The following is a 20,659-nucleotide window of genomic DNA, read 5'->3' on the forward strand; positions in this document are numbered from 1 at the left end:
CATCCACACCACAACGCTCCTTTATATCCTCATTCGTCAGCCTGTCTCTCCACGTGACTCCACAGGCTCCTCTTAAATAACTCATTTCCACTGCTCTCACTCTTGACTTGTGTCCTTCCAACAATGTCCAAGCTTCACTTCCGTACGTTAGAGTTGGTATCACAATACTGTCATGTAGTAACTTTTTCACTTCCATGCTCACTTCCCTGTTTCTTATCACTGCTTTCAAGGAACCAGCAACCTTTCTTCCCTGCTGTACCCTTTCAAGCACTTCACACTCCAAACCTCCATCCTTACTCATCACACTACCCAAATACTTAAACGTACTCACATTTTCCAATTCCTCACCATCTAACCTTGCTGTACATTCACTAACTTCACCTCTCTCAAAGACCATCACTTTACTCTTCCCTACATTCACCTTTAGGTTCCGTTTCTTACACACTCTCTCAAACTCATCCACCAAGCCTTGCAGCTCCCCTTCGTCTTCACTCAACAACACAGTATCATCTGCAAACAACAGTACAGGAGTTTCCAAACACTAGCCTCTCTCACCAGGGCCACTCCAACATCCCCGACCCTACCTTGTACCTCGTTTATTACCCCATCCATTTACAGATTGAACAACCATGGAGACATGACACATCCTTGTTTCAAACCAACTTTCAAAGAGAAAAATTCACTTAGTTCACCATCCACACGCACTGCAGCCTTCGCACCATCGTACATACTCTTCACAGCATTCAACAACTTCCCATCTACTCCATATATTCTTAACACTTTCCACAATCCTTGTCTATCCACCCTGTCATATGCTTTCTCCAAATCCATGAAAGCCGCATACAACTTCTTTCCCTTCTCTAGAAACTTTTCCACTAAAGATCTAAGAATGAATATCTGATCTACACAACCTCTTCCCTTCCTAAAGCCTCCCTGTTCTTCTCCAACTAATTTCTCTGTTCTTTCTCTAACTCTGTCTATAAGTATCCTACCATACACTTTTCCTATTATACTAAGAAGACAAATGCCCCTATGATTACCACACACTTCTTTTTCCCCTTTTCCTTTGTACAAGGGAATAATTATACCTGACTTCCAATCCTCCGGGACTCTACCTTCCTCCCAGGCCAATCTGCACATCTTCCACATCCATTCTACTACTATCTCTCCCCCATGCTTCAGCATTTCACCACACACTCCATCAATTCCTGGGGCTTTCCCCGATTTAACTTTCTTCATTGCTTCCACAACTTCTATCCTACTGATTTCTTCCTGTCTTCTCACCTCCCTCCTTCTCCCAGCCATTCCCCAGCCACTTATACTTGCATTACTTCCATCCTCTACGTTCAACAATTCCTTAAAGTGTTCTCTCCATCTGCTCACTTTTTCTCCCTTCTCCACTAGTAATCTACCATTTTTATCTTTCACTCCCCTGCTAACTTCACTTCCACCCTGTCTTACTCTTTTCACTTCTCTCCAGAACATTTTCTTACAGTCCCTCCACTTTACACTCAAATTCCTTCCAAATTCCTCATCCACTCTCTTCTTACTCTCTCTTACTAATCTTTTCACTTCTCTCTTCCTTTCCACATATAACTCTCTCTTCCGCCTCTCAACTTCTTCCACGCCCCTATTTCTCACCCATTCATTGTATGCTTTCTTCTTTTGTGCCACAGCCTGTTTCACCTCTTCAGTCCACCACGCTGTTCCTTGTACCCCCTCCGCCTTCTCTTCCTTCCACACACCACATCACATGCTGCACATATTTCTTCTGTAAATATCTTACACACACCTTCCACGTCTCCCATCTGCTCCAATTCATATTTGCCCAATCGTTCCTCCACTTCTCTCTTATACTCTGCCTTTTTCTCATCCTCTTGTAACCTTTCCACTCTCCTTGCAACTACTCCTTCCTCTCGTCTTTCCCTTCTTCTATTCCTCCATCTCACTTGCATCCTAATTCTGGCCACCACCAAGTAGTGGTCAGAAAGTCCACTCCCCCAACCTCTATACACTCTTGCATCCTTTACACATCTTCGCATCCTTTCATCCACACACACATAATCAATCATTGCCTTCCTTTCATTCAGTTCACCACCCACCCTTCTCATCACTCGCCATGTATACCTGTGGATCATTTTATGCCTGAAGAGGGTATTGGCTATCACCAACCCCTCCCAGCACAAATGTCCACTAACGCACTCCCATTCTCATCTATCTCGGCAGGCACACCCCACTCACCAACTATTCCATCCACCTTCACATTCCCAACTTTACCATTCATATCACCAATCAAAAACACTCTCTCATTCCTTCCAAACTTTTCCATGCACATTTCCACATTTGTCCAGAACTCTTCTCTCACTCTTCTAGCACGATCTTGCGTTGGCGCATACACACACACAATCGCCCACATTTGTATTCCAACTTTCAACTTTACCCACACAATCCTTGACCCAACTGATCCATACTGTCTTATGCTCTTCTTCCATCTTTTACTCACAACTATACACACTACTTCCTTTGCCCTCTCATTCTCATCTACTCCTGCACATATACCCCATCCATACGCCCATTCTCTCACACTTTCTCCTCTCCATTTTGTTTCAGTTATTCCACATACATCCACTTTCGCACCCTCAAGCACCTGGACAATCTCTCTCTCTTTCACCTCATCATTCGCTCCTCTTACATTCCATGTACTCATTACCAAGTCCTTTGTCCGGTCCTGGGTCGTCATCGTTGGTCAGTCCTTGTCCGAGGCTTCTTGTTTGTTTTTTTAGTTAGTTGTTTTCCGGGGAGGGGCACTAACCCTCCGCCAACCCTTTTAGTCGCCTTTTACGACAAGCAGGGATACTGGGGGAGTATTCTTGAAAACCCCCCTACCCCCAGGGGGTATTTCCACTTGTATATATAATTAGTGAAGAATAAATGCTAGCTTTATGAATTTGGTAATGAAAAGTTAAATTTGGTAATGAAAATTGAGGAGTTTGGTAATGTGGCCGTTGCGATCTGGCAACTCTGTTTCCCCGTCATCAACAGTTATAGCCTAAATCCGATCGAGAGCAGATGCTTATCGCAGTGATACCCACACATGCTCATTGTTTGTGAATAAACATTGAATAAACTGCAATACCTTGCCGCTAGACCACACAGGAATTTACAGTGTTGTGCAGTGTTAAGAAATTAGAATTCAGAGTGCAAAGGATTAGCTGTGGAGTGCATATTGGCGGTTGAAAGTGGCGTGGTGCAGTTAAGAACAATGTGCAATGTTTAACAATTATAACTCACAGTGCAAAGAATTAAGTGCAGCACAACACTGGATTACTGTACGTGCTCCAAGAGCATTTTCACCACAGCCAAAGCCAGAGAAGGTGGCCACAGACGTGCTGTAAGTACCCTGGCTGAGGTACAGCCACTTCTAATTCCTCATTCTTTGGTTCTTTTTCATTTATTTCATGCTTGATGTCCATTATTGGTGTGAATAGGGTCTTAAATAGGTTTAAATAGGTGCTATGCATGGCCGGTAGGGAGTTATGTAGGTGGCTTTCAAAGTTAGGCTGGGTTAGGGTCCTTAATTACCAGTCCAGGAGGCTGGGGCCCACTTTCCGAACGGGACCACTTTCCGGACGTGCCTTTGGCTCTATTACATCAGATAGTGGAGGGATTACTGTATATATATATACATATACTGTATATATACATATGTACTGTATATATATATCTATATCTATCTATCTATCTGTCTATCTATCTATCTATCTATCTATCTATCTATATATATATATATATATGGAACCTCTGTGATACAGTGGTAGAGTGTGCGTTTCGCACGCTGGTGAGCGCGGGTTCGCCTCCCGCCAGAGTTGTAAAAACTTTGGGAAGCGTTTACCAAGCCACTTGCTACTTTGGCGGACACAAGGGGCGCTGTGGTTGAACCAGTGTCGCATACTAGTATGCTTGCACCTCTCCCGGTGACTACTCGAGCTGCCTGAAACCACTGACTCACTCTCCTCTTCTTCATTTCTGCAAAATTTGCAGCCTGTCCTCTAACTTTTATTCTGTTGAGCACCACCTCTCCTTCTCTAAACCTCACCTTCTTTTTGAGACTCAGCTGTCTGAAGCAACTGACAGCAGACCCTTTTCTGTATCCTCCTACTTTCTCTATACTCATTTCAAAGCCAAAGGTGGTTGTTGTGTATATATACGCAACAACTTATCTTGCTCTTGGACAAAGAGATCATCCAGTCCAAAAACTTAGGTGAGTTTAAAGCAAAGTTTGACTTGCTGAGACAAAGAGACAGGACCCCTCTAGCATAGCTCATATCCAGTATATCACAGCGAGGTAAATACACCAGGTAATTACATATACAGGCAGACCCCGAGATATGATGTCCATACAAGTGATACCCCATCATAGCGATGGGGGTAGAAATGCCACCCTACCCCTCCAAACGATGGCCAAATCGTGGTATGACATTTTTTTTTTTTTTTTTTTTTTTTAATCAATTTTGTTGATATTTTAAACCAATTTTGTTGATATTTTAGACTTAGATTTTGTGTTTAGGTTAATTTATAAACTATTTTTAGACTTAGATTATTGTGTTTTAGTCATAGCTGGGGTGAACATTGTCATTTTGGGGTACAGTTCACTAAGACTGATTTTTTTCCAGACTTATTTTTGATGATTTTCATAATTTTTTGGGGGGTTTGGGTGAGTTATAAACTGCTTTTAGGTTTAGTTTACCTTGTTTTAAAGCTATTTGGGAATTTAGGTTAGTAGAAGTTTGTTTTTTAACTCATTTGAGTGGGTTTAGGACTTGGTTGGGGAGATACCCATGACTCAAAAACGCATCCCTATACTTTGTTTTAAATCCACCCCGAGATATGATACCCTGCCTTGCAATAGGTTTTTACACAACCAGTTACATCGTTAAACCGGGGTATGCCTATACCCAATCCATTCTATCACTCTCACACTTTCTTGGTCTCAGTCAAACCACATATGTCCACTTTTGCATCCTCAAGCCCCTGGACAGTCTCTCTCTTTCTTTCACCTCTTCATTCACACCTGTCACTTTCTTTGTTGAAATCTGCACCATGTCTTTTGTACGGTCCTTAGTTGTTACCTGTAGGTCAGTTCTGGTCCGAGGCATTTTGTTTGTCTTTTAAGTTAGTTGTTTTTAGGGGAGGGGCACTAACCCTTCCACCAACCCAGTTTTTATCACGTAGGGAACATGTAATGGTTGGTTATACGGTTACTACATAGCGTATTATGTGGTTTCTTGGCTCACTGGAGATCATTTGGCTTGTCACTCAATGTAGAGTCACCCTAGAGTACACACCCAGTAGGTCCTTGTCATTACTACCTGTCTCTTCAGTACCATTTCTCGTCAGTAATTTGTTTTGCTGCACACATCCTCATCATCATTATCATATCACCAGCCATCTTATAACTTTAACATCCATTACTAACCTCCTATTGTCCCTTTTGACAAGAAGATAGCTAATGTGGCCACTATTACCACCAGGCTCATGTTGTAATTATGTAATTAGTGTACTTTTATCATCATCATCATCATCATCATTAATATCATTCATCAGTACTCAGTCATTAGTCATTATCATCATCATCATTGTCATCATCAGTCATCACTTATCATCATCGGTATCAATCATCAGTCATCATCATCATCATCATCCAGTCATCAGTTGTTCATCATCATCATCATCATCATCCAGTCATCAGTTGTTCATCATCATCATCATCATCATCCAGTCATCAGTTGTTCATCATCATCATCATCATCATCATCATCCAGTCATCAGTTGTTCATCATCATCATCATCATCATCATAATCATCCAGACTTCCTTTCCCACCCCAAGGTAAGATAAGGTAGAGTCCAGGGAATGAGATACTAACTAAAGTTTGCCCAACTGAATGAACCACATACCCATTCAGTCACCATTTAAGTCCCTGGAATTCTGGCACCACCTGATAGGTCAAAAAACATTTCACACACAACTTTACATTCACCTTTCTGAAAGAGTCAGACACTTCTCTGCACAAAATTCATCCAGTCATTGTGATCACATATCAGATCCCTGGCCTCATTACTTCCATTACTTCTTTTTCTCATATTCTTATATACCATATTGATCCTTCTAGGCCTACCAAATCTCCCACCCTCAAATTTGCTCAGATAAATCCTTTTCACCACTCTATTCAGTCCCATTCTCACCACATGCCCATACCTTCTAAGCTGACTCTCTTAACTTTGGTATCCTTAGAGTTCCTTATTTCACATCTTTCATGAATCACATTATTCTTTTTTGTACCCACTCCCGGCACCTCACACACATTCCTCGAGAGTCCCATTTCCACTGCCCTTACTGTTGGCATTTCAATTTCATGTCACAGCATAGTCTCATACCTGTATGTTAGTGTTGGCACTAAAATTCCTTCATGCAAGCCTTTCATACCCACCATACTCAGACCTCTCTCTCTTTTCCTAAGAACCATGTTGCACAAAATCTTGTTCATTGCTTAACGAGACTGTGGTATCCTCTCGCTTTCGGCACTCCTTATAATGTATGTGCCTCCCTGTGCACGCCTTCATATCCTTGTACTGCTTCATCCACATGGACATTAAAATTCCCTCCCAAATCACTTTCATCATCTCCACTACTTCCAACCTCATTTATCAAATCATCCCAGAATTTGACTTTCTTCATCATCCAAGCTGACACAGTATGTAATCCTTTAATTTACCTCACTGTGTTCATATCTCATCCATTTCTCTTCAACAAGCAAGCTTACTCTACCATATCCATGTGTATTTCCCATTAAAAGATACTTGAACCTACTTTCCTTCCCAACAATCATCCTTGCTGGTTCTACTCTCCATAAGTCTTGCCTGTATGCAACAGACTTCCACCCATCTCTTGCTCGTGGTCTCTACCACTTCCCCGCTCTAGCCCTCATATTAGCTATATTCCAAGATGCCAGTGTGAGTGATTTAAGTTAATGCAATTTGGTGTTCATCTTTCATTGTATAGTCTACTTGTTAACCCTTAAACCACGTTTTTTTTTTGGCTCGACTTATGTGTTCCACGGGGATATTCGCGCTCCGACAGACTCTCTAAAAATATTTGCCAAAAATCAGTTATTAGCCCTAGAATATTAAAATTACATATGCATATGGCAGATACCTTCAGCTTTCTCCTGGGATGTTTGTTGAGCCTTCGTCGAGTACTGTAGGACTTGTGGAGACCTCTGAAGTTGGGTAACGAAGTCTACACTTCCCGACAACTCGTAATATGATTACCACAGCCTGATATTATCACTAGAAACACTATCCTATGATTTTCAAATAGTTTGGAATCCATACTCCAAAAAAAAACACTGAGAAAGCAATGAAAATTACGAGTGCGTATGACCTTCCCACTTGCGCTCGTTCGCCGCTGGTATTCTGTCATTTATTATTCATAAAAACACTCACACATTATATTCCTATTACTATATAACACTTATATATATATCTTCAGTCTTTACCCATAAGTTTCCTTCAGTAATAGTAGTTTATTGTCACTGTAGGCATTCAATTTCTCTTTCAGTAAAATACGTAGAGAGCCACGGTTTCACTTTCACTGTCATAACTTCAAGTATTTGTACTTATATTCATATATTACTAATTATTTACATTTCTATTTACATTTTCTATTGTATTTTCAATATTTACACTTCTGTTTTACTTACACTATGTAATGCACTGTCACTTGCAGTAACTTATAAAACTATATTACACTCTTCCATCATATTTACATCCATTGCTTTCACTTGCTATTTACACAGTATTTACACATTATTTACACATTATTTTCATTTTCCACTTGCACTTTTAGAACTGCTTCAGGCTGTGGTAATAAAAAAAGCAGGTAACGCAGAGGGGAACCTGACACTCAGTGCACTGCCAAGAAGTGCATTTGTGCTCAGGTGTGTCAGGTGGTATGTGTACACACCTGCCATCTGCGGATCGCAGCCTTCCTCTTGGTTGTGGTAGGCATTTGCACCAGTCTGTGCCAATCCATGTACGCCCTCTGCTCAAGTCTGTCGGGAAGTCTTACTGCATGGCGCCTTGGAGTTGCTGCTGTCACCCTACCATATCTCTCAAACAGCTGCTGAACACAAGTTCTGGCGAACAACCTCAGGGAGAAGGACTTGGGTGGCTTTACCTTCATCTTGTACAGGATGAAGGCGTTCAGCATCGTCATGTCTGTGAGATGCAGAAAAACTTTCCATTACCACCTAGTGTTCTTCCTGAGGCAGTCGATCTCTCCAGTCATCATGTTGGACTTGTCCATCAGCCGCATGTTGATATTATAGTCTATTACAGCATCAGGTTTCCTCACAGGTTCGCCTGTCCTATGGTCGACCTTCCCACTGTCTTTCTTTTCCCCCTTGTGTACAGTGGTGAGTATGTGCATGACCCTCTTGTCATGCCACCGTATTGCCAGCATCTTCTCAGACTTGCGTAGGTGCACGTCTCCTCACTGCGAATATCCTGCCTTGGGGAATTTGGGGAAGTGGGCACAATTTCTCTTAAGAGTGCCGCAGGAGCTGATGCTGTGCTCTGAAAGATGTTTAGCAAGTTTCAGTGATGTATAATAATTGTCAGTATATAGCACATGATTCCCACCAAAATACCTTTCAAGCAGCACTTTCACTACACAGCCTGAGAAGCCAAGGGGGTGTGTTTTGTCCAGATCGACAGTGCTGGCTGAATAGATGACGAAGTCAAGAATGTACCCCATCTTACAGTCGCACAGTACAAAGAACTTGATTCCAAAGCGATGGCATTTGCTTGGAATGTACTGTACAAACCTAAGACATCCTCTGAACAAAACCAAGGATTCATCTATGACAGCATTCTGAAAGGGGTGGAAGAATGACATAAACTTATTCTTCATTCTGCTCAGAATCTCCCGGATCTTCCAGAGTGGGTCGGTTTGGGAAGGTACATCGTTGTTGGCAAAGTGCAGGTTTCCCATGATGTTCCGGAAGCAATCTCTGGCCATGTACTTATTGAAGGTGGGTGAGGGTAGTAAGGGGTCCATGGACCAGTATTCTTCCAACTCATGCTTCTTTGAGTGTGGCATGAGAAGCATGAGGGCGAAGAACACATACAGCTCCTGCACTCCCAGCACGGTCCAGTGTTGCATCTTTGCTGCACCTGCACCACTTGCAGCACGTTGTGATTCGTACCTGTTTGTCTCATCACATATGTGATGCATGACTTCGTCATCGAGGAAGGCCAAAAGGAAGTCCACACACTCAGCATCCTCGTCAAGAGTGAAGGCAGGCTGTATCCCTGAGGAACTCTCGTCAAAATTAAGATGTTGAGGGACGAAATCGGAACCTTCCGTCCACACGAAGGCGTCCAGGATTCCCTGTCATGGCGGTGTAGGGTGGGTGAGGGTGGAGGGTGGCTGTGAGGCAGACTGGGCCGTTTCAAGGTCACTCTCACTGACCCTAGGTTGCCGTGTAGCACTAGCAGCCCTTACTGTACTTGCTACTCTACTTTTATGACGTGTCAGGGATTTACCTCTTCCCCTACGGCCTGCCTTCACTGTAGATGCTGGTGGAGTCTCCAACAATGAAGACTCAGGAGAAAATTCCACTGAAGATGAGGAAGAAATTAGTGAAGTGGGGCTGGGGGAGAAGGGAGGTGATTCACCTTGTGACTCATGGCGGGCTGGGTCACACGGGGTCATTGTTCCGGGGCTAACCCGTTGCCTTTTCACTCCCTTCCCAAATTCCTTCCCTTGCTGCACTAAGGGCTCCTTTCCCTTGGAGCTAGGTATAATTTGGGACACTGAAGCACCCGTACTGGCAGTTTCTGTAACGATTTCCACCCCAGGCTCATCACACGATTCACCCGAAGGATCAAAGTCACTATCCATCATTATCATGGATAATTCTGCCAGTTCATGTTCCACTGCTGAGTCACTAAGTCCTTTACTGCTTCCCACACAAGTTTTTCTAGGGGTAGAGGTCACAGGGCCCTTTGCAATGGGTGCAGAAGCGGCGGAAATGGTGGGGCGCGAGTGCGACATGGTTTCACCTCAGAGGACGACAAGGGACTGATTCCCATGGCGTATATGGGCAGGCTAGGGTTGACAAGGTCAATAGGGTGACAGCTGCTAATTTACATGCTATGAAATGATTGTTAGGAAATTTCGACAATACATAAAAGAATAGGTAGTTCCAGGTGAATGTAAATATCACTTCGGCTTCTCCCTTCCTCTCATATATATATTTTTATTACGAGAACAGATTATACGGCATATTTCAAGGGGAAATTTCTGGGTGAAATTAGGGAACGAGTGCACGTGAGGTGTTGTCAGGTGATAATTAGCCAATTCCAGGTGTATGGCACTCTCACTTACGTTATTTCTTTTTTGTATATATTATTTTGTATAAGAAATGGGCATAGGGCGTATTTCAGTGGATGAAATCAGTGGAAAATTCCAGGGAAGATTTACTCAGCGCAGCGCGGCTGGGCAGGCGAGAGGAGAGGGTAATGGAGGGGAGGTAGGGAGGGGAGTCCAGAACGGGGAGAAATGGCTAAATTGTCAACAGTGGATGGGAGTACAGATGAGATTAGGAGTGCTGACTAGTGTTGGACATTGGCAGTACTGATAGATGATACAAGCCACCACTTGTAAGCCCGGGAGAATTCAAAATAACACAGAATCACAAAAGTGACGCCCCGGGTATGATCCATTGTGCCCAAGCATCACGAAAGTGACGCCCTGCAGTTAAGGGGTTAAGTTATTGGTAATGGACTTGAAATTTTCATTTTAATGTGATAGTGATATGATTTTTTTTTCTCTTTCCAGAAATTATCTATTTGGAGGCTTGAACAGCTTGCTGGGTGCCTCAGAATTAGATCGATATTTTCCAACTCGAACTATAAGCTTGTTTATTGCTACATGGAATATGAATGGGAAGGTAAGTGCAAACTAAAATTGCTTTGTAAGTGTATATGTATACTGTATTTATATTTATATGCTGAAAAATTCTTAAAATCAGTGCCCAATATTGTACTGTAAGTTACAACTTGCAAACAAATTTAAATCCCTGTGTTGATGTTGATTGTACATGTTTTTGAAGCTTATGGCTGTTATGTACTGAAAGTATAAATGATCTAAAAGTATACTTAAATATCACATGATTTCCCTTTGAAGGAACCACCTGTCAATCTTGAAGCTTTCTTGCTGCCTGATGAACTGGAGCAAATGCCAGATTTGTTTGTGGTTGGCACGCAGGAGTCAGGTGGCAGCCGGTCTGAGTGGGAGGTAAGCCAATCTTTGTTTAACCCCTTCAGTCTGAGAAGTCTCTCCAAAGCTAAAAAAAAATAATCTAGCATTAGTATGTCCAATATGGTGTATAAAACACATCTTTCACTTAAGGGGTTAACCCTTTCATATTTGCAAACAGGTACGGATATTCATGTTCACTGGTCAGTATACAGTATATCTGCCATTGAAAATATTTGCCATGATCTCCTCCTGTCAAAGCCAGCACATGGCAATTAGTCTGTAATGAATTTGCAAGTACCAACATATTGAATGCACAGCCAGCCAGGTTCAGCTGTGTCAGGGAGGAGATATACCTGAACCGTGCCCCCTCCAAATTCATGGAGGATACAACACAGAGATACCTTTGAATACGGAATTTCAGTGAACACTGTTCATACCTCTCAAAGGGGCTCTTCAGTAGCTATAAACCTACATCTTAGCCTAATGACCCTCTGCATTGCTCCTAAACATTATAAGATATTAGAACCTACATGTTTCATATTTTATCATTTATAAAGGCTCCAACATGTGTTCATGCATCAGTCTAGATCACCCAATGGCAGCTGTCAATGCTGCTTAATCATTAGTCATCCATCTGATCATTGTCATTTCTATACATTTGAGCCTATGAACATCCTCTTCCTTTACTGCCCAGGTCTCATTACCATACAGCATTATATTTCTAGCATAATTCTGCTGCATACAAAGATCCCTTAACACAGAGGGAGAGCCCTGTCAGTGTTAGGAGAAGCAACAGTTCCCAGAACTTTTTTCAGCCACTCTCTACCCTATCCACAAAGCTAGGTCCAGCCCCACCTCCAGCACATAACATTTCCCCCAAATAACAAAACTCCTCCACACACTGAAGAGGCTGTCCAACAAGATCAATCCTTTCACATATGATGGTCTCCACATGTACCCGAGGGGCTTGTGTAGTTTCGTGTGCAATGAATGAAGAAAGTTACCAACACATTTTTTTAGTAGCAGTATGGTACCCTATCACCAAAAATATATGATGGGAATTTTTTCTGTCATGACTCCTGTCAGTATTTACGGAAAAACTAGGTTGCCACCACAAAGTAATATTTTGCCATAACTCAGCCAAAGAGCAACCTTTTTGGACCAATTAAAGTTCTAAGATAGGGTTTTTGACCTTAGCTTTTATTTCTTACACAATCTAAGAATAAATTCTTAAGCCTAATTTACATAAAGCCAAGTTGGCTGCCTACAGTATCATAATTTCTCAAAGCATTGGTCTCAGATGGGATATGTATATGATATCTCATTGCATTTTATTTATATCAGGTGGCATATGTAAGTCGTTTGAGATTCTAAATTGGTGTTTTAAAACATTAACTTTCCAAATACAGTATTCCCTTTCCAGTGTTGTTACATCAACTAAACTGCTCTAATTTTGCCCTGAATTATCAAGTACACACTCTTTACAGTAAGTCTCACTCAGGCTCCTGTAGGCTAAGATCCTGGGACTAAGATGCTGTCAACTTACTTTTAAGTGATACATGACACAAATGGAATCATCTTAGTTAATACCCTTTATCTGTACTAAAAACATCTATCTATCTGTTGCCAGACGCCATAATCCCGTAAGGGGTGGCCATTTGACTTTGAGTTATTTGTTTTGTGGGGAGGGGCACTAACTCTCCACCAACCCACTTGTTGAGACGTAGGGAACACGAATGGTTTGGTTATATGGTTACCACCCAGCGTTGTAAATGGTTTCTTGGCTTACAGGAAACCATTGGGCTTGTCACTCAATGTAAAGCCACCTGTAAAGGAAAGAAAAGCAATAAGAAGTGACAGGAAAGATGGGAGAAATAGGAAGAGAGGAGGGCAGGCAAAGAAGAAGAATGATAAAGGCTAAGGAAGAAGTAGGCAGCATTACATCAACAGATCTTATTTAACCCGTTAACTGCGCATGGTGGTTTATTGGAGGTGTCCATGGTGCGCAGACATTGGGGTAAAAATGAAATTTCCCAAAGGCCAAATTTTGTCTTAGGAATTGAGAGAACACATGCCAAAGTATATAGTAACGAAATATTAGCTCAATATTTGCCTTGGTAAAGCCATGGATGAACATCGAAGTGTCTGATTCCCCATTGGAATGTATGGTTTTCGTTTTCGGTTTCGGTTTTGAAGGCTCAAACATGCATGCATGGGTCAGCCTTGGTCACCATGGCACTACATTCGAAATTCACCTGCGCAGCCAGGGCTGTATTGAGCAGTCACACTCGGAACAGCCCAGGCTGTATAGAGCAGTTAACGGGTTAATGAGAAACTTGAAATTTGACATCTCTGATATGGATATTTACCACAATAATATTTTTGCCAGGAAAAATTGTAGAACAAGTATGTATTTGATGTAATCATATAAACAAAAGTCTCTTACATTATTACTTTGATTTTAAAGAACTCAACAGAAAAAAATATTTTGTTATTACTGTAATAACAGAAGAGTCAATATCTCTGGTGTTAGTTTTTTTTTTTTTTTGTTACAGTTTGTGATCTAGAACTTAGTACAACAGCTGTTTTTTTTCTGATTTATGCACATATGGGTCAGTATGGCTTCTGCTCATTATTCATTATTGTACTGTCAATTTGCACCTCAGGTAGGGATTCCAAGTTGTTTTCCATTGTGTTATGGCAAACATTGTTATCAGAGCCAGATTTGCACATCTCTGTGCGGTAGAGTTTATGCTGCCTGTAGGTGCATTGACTTTCACATTTGAATTTGGAGCAGTTGCGCATTACAAGTTCCAACACTGCTTTTGGATCTGGTGGCTCCAAGGTTGTAACCGGCAGATAGCTTTCTTCTTCCTTTGTCCAGCCATATGTCTCTAGTGGTGGCAGGATGGGCATTGCTACTGTATCAGATTCCTATATTTTTGAATGGTAATGTGCTCGAGTATTGCCTGTTTGAGAGCTCCTCTTGTCAGTGGCAGTTTCTTTCCCTCCGCTTGCTTATTGCAGAATAGCTTCCAATGTAGATCAGCAGCTTGGCAGAGGAGTGTGTTCTGGTCATAGAGTTTGCAGACAAACTGTTCAAGTTTGTCCTCAACTTCTGGTGAAGGCACATCAGTTTTGCCCAGCTCCTTGAAGGCGTGCTTGATGTCATCAGAGGCTGACTGCAGAGTCTTCTAGCATAATAGTGTGCTCTTTCCAGCAAATCTGCCTGTCTGATCTGCTGTGAATGCATGAAAGCCTGGCAGTGCTTCTGCTGTCATTTTCCTAATGCCTTCATACATTTGTTTTAGGGAGATCCTTCTTCTTGAGCCTCCAGTTCCTGTAATGAAGTTGGTTTCTGCAGGTAGTTGAAGATGTCTCCTCAGGCTTAAAACCAGCACATCTGTATCAGGGGACTCAGTATCGAGTGTGGTGATTTCTTTCTCTCCAGCATCTTTGGCATGTAGAAGAATCTTCGCATCTGCCTGTTCATGTGAGCTGAATAGATGTTTGGTTGACAGGATCTTAGCATTTGTCACCACAGAATCTCGATATGCCACAACAGTAGCTTGTTGTGAGCCAGTGTATTTATCAATGATCTTCATCCAGTTCCTGTAATGAAGTTGGTTTCTGCAGGTAGTTGAGGATATCTCCTGAGGCTTAAAACCAGCACATTTGTATCAAGGGACTGAATGTCGAGTGTGGTGATTCCTCTCTCTGCAGCATCTTTCACATGTAGACGAATCTTGTTGTCTGCCTCTTCATGTGAGCTGAATAGATAGTCGACAGGATCTCAGCATTTGTCACACAGAATCTCAATATGCCACAACAATTGCTTGTTGTGAGCCAGTGTATTTATCAATGATCTTCTGAGCCAGATATGATGTTAACTCATCCTTTGTATGGATGTCTGAGAGGAATTTCTTCACAGATACCTTTGTCAAAGGGGTGCTATCACAAACAGAGGACCGGATAGTCTTCTGGCCACCAGCACATCTCTTGCGGGTTTTCTCCTTAAATGAATCTGGGAGATCATATCGGTCAAATATGACATGCACTTCATCATAGGTAGAAGATTTCTGTTGTAACTTGTCACAGAAATGGGTAGCTAAATCAGAACTGGTTCATATTCATTGGGGCTTCCCCATTTCTTGGACCAATGCCATTCCATCAATAACTGTGTAGGTCACAGTCTTCTCTTGTCTCTGGGCAACACTGTTAGGGTCATCACTTTCTGTGCTGTCATCACCAGTACTTTGATCCGCACCTTCTTTGTTGTTGCTTCCAAGATGTGCATGAGCTTGCTTTTCTCATCCATAGGGAGTAGCTCACCACTGCTGTCACACAAAGATCTTGGATGGGAGGAAAATTCATATTTGCCTAGGACTTTTCGAACATCGATCTCAGGCCATGACCTTACCACAATTAAACAGCGTGCAAAGAGATTCCTCTCACCCCTGAGCTGTGTGACCTGTGATCCAGCTTTGTGTGTCAGTGTCTTGTTTTCATATTTCCAGGTGTGAAGGTTCAAGCATTTCATCAGTGCCCACAGGTTGATCTCAGCCTAATCCTATCTTTTACAAATGATGAGTATGTAGTGCCATAATTTTAAGTATTAGTGTACGTTAGTATAAGCTAGTATTGTAAGTGTAGTCTTAAGCTTAAGTATGGTTGTAGGTGTAACTCTTGATTTAACCATTAAGTTCTATATTTATGTTTAGTCTTAGTTGATATAGTCTGAACATGATTCTGCTATTGATAGTACTAAGTCAAGTATTAAAGTGAATATGATTGTTATATATATGGACCAGCTCTTCCCCCACAAAGACATATGACCGGAGAAATATTAGCGGAGATTGAAAATTGCGAATGTCTTCCTTTATATTCTAATCTAGAGATTTACCTGCTTAAGTTAATAGGTTTCCCCTTTGAACTATACAATGGTGATTAAGAGTTGACTGAAGTAAGAATGTTGAAGATTGTCATTTGTGAAGCATGAAATTCATGTTATTGAGTCCTATTTACAGTCACGTAGGCATGTAACCGACACGGGTTATAAAACTGTTCGAGTTCCTAATTGATTTGGCTTCATTATGATTAAAGTTCCTATACGCTTATTACAAAAATTTCAACATCATAAGTCACTTTTCTACGTATGTTGAGTGCAAATGTATCTTTTGTATTCTTTGAAGATCCTAGAGAGTTGATAATAGTATAAAATAATCAGTTGAAGTTATAGCCAATTCCTGAATACTGTCTTGATGCTCATAAAAGGCGAGAAGCTGCGCCAAACTATTCAGATCATCGCTCCTTTTCATCATTGCAGGCTAGTGCCCATGCTCTCACCTCCCCCCCCCCCTTTTCTGTCCCTCATGTAATAAGTCATCACATACGTTCGTGAGTAAAATTAGTGATATTTTCCCCTGATCCATCTTGTGCTGAATGACAAGATCATCGCTCCTTTTCGTCGTTGCAGAGGAGAATTATGGAGGGCCATGGCTCGCATCCCAAGGATTTGAGCATTCTAGCCTCAGCCTAACCTCTAACGCTAAATCCCCCCCCCCCCCCCCCAGTTCATGGAATCAAAGTAAATATTGGCTGGTCCATTTGTCCATTTGATTACAGTCCATGTGATTATTGGTCCTTTTGATTATTGTGTCTAGTTTATACAAGATTCTGCAATTATCATGTATTTAGTCTTAGAGAATATTCTTTGGTGATAATCTTTGGGTTCATTCCCGACGAGTCCGTCAGACACCACGGGACTATATCCATGCGTATCAGTATTCTTGGGATATTAATCTAGTGTGTAAAGATACATATTTCTGGAGTTATTCTGTAAATCCTTATTATTGAATATTAATTTAGTTCGTGAAGATTCATATTTCTGAAAAGTGTAACAGTATTCTTTGAACATTCAGTTTGAGAAGATGCATATTTCTGTTGATATAGATCCTCATCATCTTTTGTTTTGATATGATTCACAGTTTGAAGAGTAATTTGTATCTCAGTTCATAATACATGGTAAGTCTTAGGTTAAGTCATTTTGAGTTTTAATTTTGCTATCCTCTAAGGAGCAGTATAGACGAGATTGAGTGGTCTGCAAGGTGTGCTAATATCTAACTACTTGTGCCCTCTCAAGTATTATCATGCTACCTCATTTCTCCTTAAGCCATATATTCTCAAACAAGATCACGATACTCTGTTTCTCTATAATCTCTAAAAATTCCCAGCATCACACTGGTGGAATCAAAACTTCTGATCATTACACTGGTGGACAGCAGCCTAAAAATCTCTGACTGTTACACTGGTGACAAAAATTTCTTGCAACACAAGTAAGCCTTATCTCCATGAGCTGTTATATTGGCCATGTCCTTTACTACACTGTCCAGCATAAATGTCTGACTGACGAGGTTTACAAGGCCTTCCCCGGCAAATGTGAATGGGTCTTGGGCTGAGATAACATTCAGTAGCTGGTTTACTTGTTTGTCCTGGCACTCTGTCAGACTGAGAGGGAGTTCATGATGCCACTCCCTGTCATTTACTTGGAAAGTGGCCATTGTCTCTGCCTCTTCTGCAAGTCGAGTTAACTCAGGTGTTGTAAAGAATAGTCTGCTTCTGGCACTCGCATTCTGTGTGATCCCAATATGGCCACCAGAGACTTTCATCCATCTGCTCTCATGCTCTGTCACATGGTCAGGTCCAGTGGCACAATATGGTACTTCATTTTTGTTGATGACAAAGTTTCCATTTTTTAACTCTGACCAAATATCATAGTTTGTCTGTTGTAGTGCCTTCATCTTTTGCCAGGTACAAGGGGACCATTCTAGCATAATAGATTTTGTCTAGAGCAAAGAAGTATCTTACAAGGCTTTCGAGAGATGAAAGGTGGAGGTCCCAGTTTCCATGTCGTGTTGCCCTGATGAAGTTCAGTATCTTCAGGATCAGCTCAATGTGGTCAAGATATACCTTAAACATGGGCTTTTCTGAATTCCTCTGGTTGATATCATCTAGTCATTGTTCCAGCTTAATTTTCATCTGCTGTGCCATTGACTGATTGGCCTTCAACAAACCAGTTCTTTCTTTACATGCCTCCCCCACTGTGTGTGCTAATGTTTGAAACTCTGAGGCAAAGTCTGGGTGATAAGTGAAGAATACCTTTTCATACAGATGGAAGAGGGCTTGCAGGCTAATAGTATGTGCATTCAGGGCTCTCCTGGAGTGCCTGCACTCAAGGATATGCCATACACTTGCTGGGCCAAATATAGCAGCTTTGACCCATGCCTCATCAAGTCCACTGGCTTCCATGAAAGTTCCGGCTGCTCTCAATGCTGCCATTGCTGTGTGAAGTTCTCCTATCCGAAGCACCCATTGGTTTTTTGCTGTCAGGCCTGCTCATCTCTAGTTGTTTGGCTTTCTCATACAGCTGCATGTCAAGTGTACTGACTGTCTTTCTTCCTGGCCCAACAACAGCAGCATGTATGCCCTGTGCCTGCTTAAAGAACTGTCAGAAATGTAGACCAGTCTGATTCAGGAGCCAGGAGAAGAGGAAGAACACAAATTTGTGTGAGTGGTTTGCTCTTTGATGTCAGGGAATTGCAGGCAGCCCAGGGGGGTATGTTTCCATGCTGGATAGCAGTAATTTCAGTTGTAGTGGTTGTACTAATTGTCGTGGATCATTGCCACACCATATCATCTATCCTGTACTGCATGAGAACATCTTTGTTTTCTCCAATCACAAGTGTTTCATATGCCAGAGATTGGGGTTTGGCTTTGGAAGAAATAGAGCACTATATTAGAGGAGGTTCATTTGGTAGTAGAAAGGACTTTCTTGATGATTTGTGTGGGATGATGGCTGGAATGGTATCACCTGGAAACTTCTGTTGAAACACTGCTGTGGCTGTACCATGTGTTGTGTGTTTGCCATCAGGAGTATCTTCGTTGAAGTCAGAGTTATCAGTGGCAGAGAAGGTGAAGCATCCCTTTTGGAGAGCCTGTGGTACATGCAGACCTCCTACTGTTGTTTGTTGGGCAATGGCTTCAGCTAGCTGTGTTTCAAGATGCAAAATTCTTGAATAGTCAACAGACAGGCCATAAGAATGCAAAAGGAGTATTAGCTGCATGCTTCAGATGGACTGATGCATTGCATTGCCCAAACTGAGCTGAAGGGGCCATTCTCTGTATGAGCGAAATGGTGTCGGTGATTTTTCTGTTTTTCCCTTGCACTCCTATCTGACTTAAAAGCTTGTAGAATTACATCTGAAACAGTGATTACTTTCCTGTGAACTACATGTTTGTAATCTTTTATGTCAAAAGATGCAAGCAGAAGCCATCTGAAGAATGAATACAGCTCAGGCGGAACGTGGTCATCAGTGTCTTGGAGTGAGCCTTGAAATGTCCATCCTTCACAACATTTTTTTTTGCCAGGACACTGCACAGAATTCTTGCATACTTGAAAACAGTTTGCGTTGTATCTTTTTCTGATGTCTTGTTGATATTCTGGACAGCTGCATCATCTGCTGATTTTAGAAATATTTGCTTAGGCTTTCTAGGATTGGATGGTGTTGCAAACTGGATGTTACTAAAATGTTCCTGCAGCTTGTGTTTTATTTTTCTTCTGTCCATCTCTGCATTCTGTATGCCTTTTACCACTCTAATATGCGTGAAGTTCTTTTGGATGGTTGCCATATCAAGTTTTGGGCCCGCTTGAAGCATATCTCCTATCACGCTGATGAATTCAGTTTCTGCCAGAACAGCCTTTTGTAATTCAAGTTGAATCCCTGAAGCCAGAATTTGATCTGCTGATAATTTTGGCCCTCATAATAAAGGATTCTTAACATGTGTCATCCAGCATTTGCAATGGTATTGCACATCGATGGCATGGGTATCTGTTGGATCAATAGCAGTAGAGAGTTGGACTTTGAGGGAATCTGAGTCAAACTGGTCCACAGCCTTCCTCAGTTTTGTTCCTGCATTGCCAGTGGTCACATCATGAATTTCAGTTTTGGGATCATCTTTTTGGCAGAAGAAGCACAGGTCATTTAAATAAGGTGTTGAAGATGATCTGGTGAATGATGCTGTAGGGACAGTTTGAACATTTAAAGCACAAAGAGGTATTAGCTGTTGAAGGTCTTCCTGGAACCCTGAGATGCAAAAGATGTCTTCCTTGTATCATGGACTTTTCAAACCATATTTTTGCTTTTTCTAATTCTTTTTTGTGGCATGTCTTGGAGTAGCATTCTCTGTGATAGATTGCACTTTTCTCCTGTAACCTGCAAGGAGTCACATCTTTCAACATTTCACTGGTATGTGGGAATGTTCCATCATTGTAA

At 41.7% G+C, this 20,659-nt stretch overlaps 1 protein-coding gene across 1 annotated transcript in view; it reads left to right on the top strand.

Annotated features, from left to right (window-relative positions):
• The window catches only part of INPP5E (Inositol-3-phosphate synthase), a 576,780-nt gene that overhangs the window by 282,054 nt on the left and 274,067 nt on the right, over nt 1-20,659 (top strand). The window contains 2 exon segments of the mRNA XM_080273293.1: nt 10,905-11,016; nt 11,253-11,363. Coding sequence (XP_080129419.1) covers nt 10,905-11,016; nt 11,253-11,363 — 223 coding nt within the window.

This window comes from Coenobita brevimanus, chromosome 54, assembly GCF_032717465.1.
Source record: "Coenobita brevimanus isolate Jiangsu-jjx chromosome 54, ASM3271746v2, whole genome shotgun sequence".
NCBI classification, from domain to species: Eukaryota; Metazoa; Arthropoda; class Malacostraca; order Decapoda; family Coenobitidae; genus Coenobita; species Coenobita brevimanus.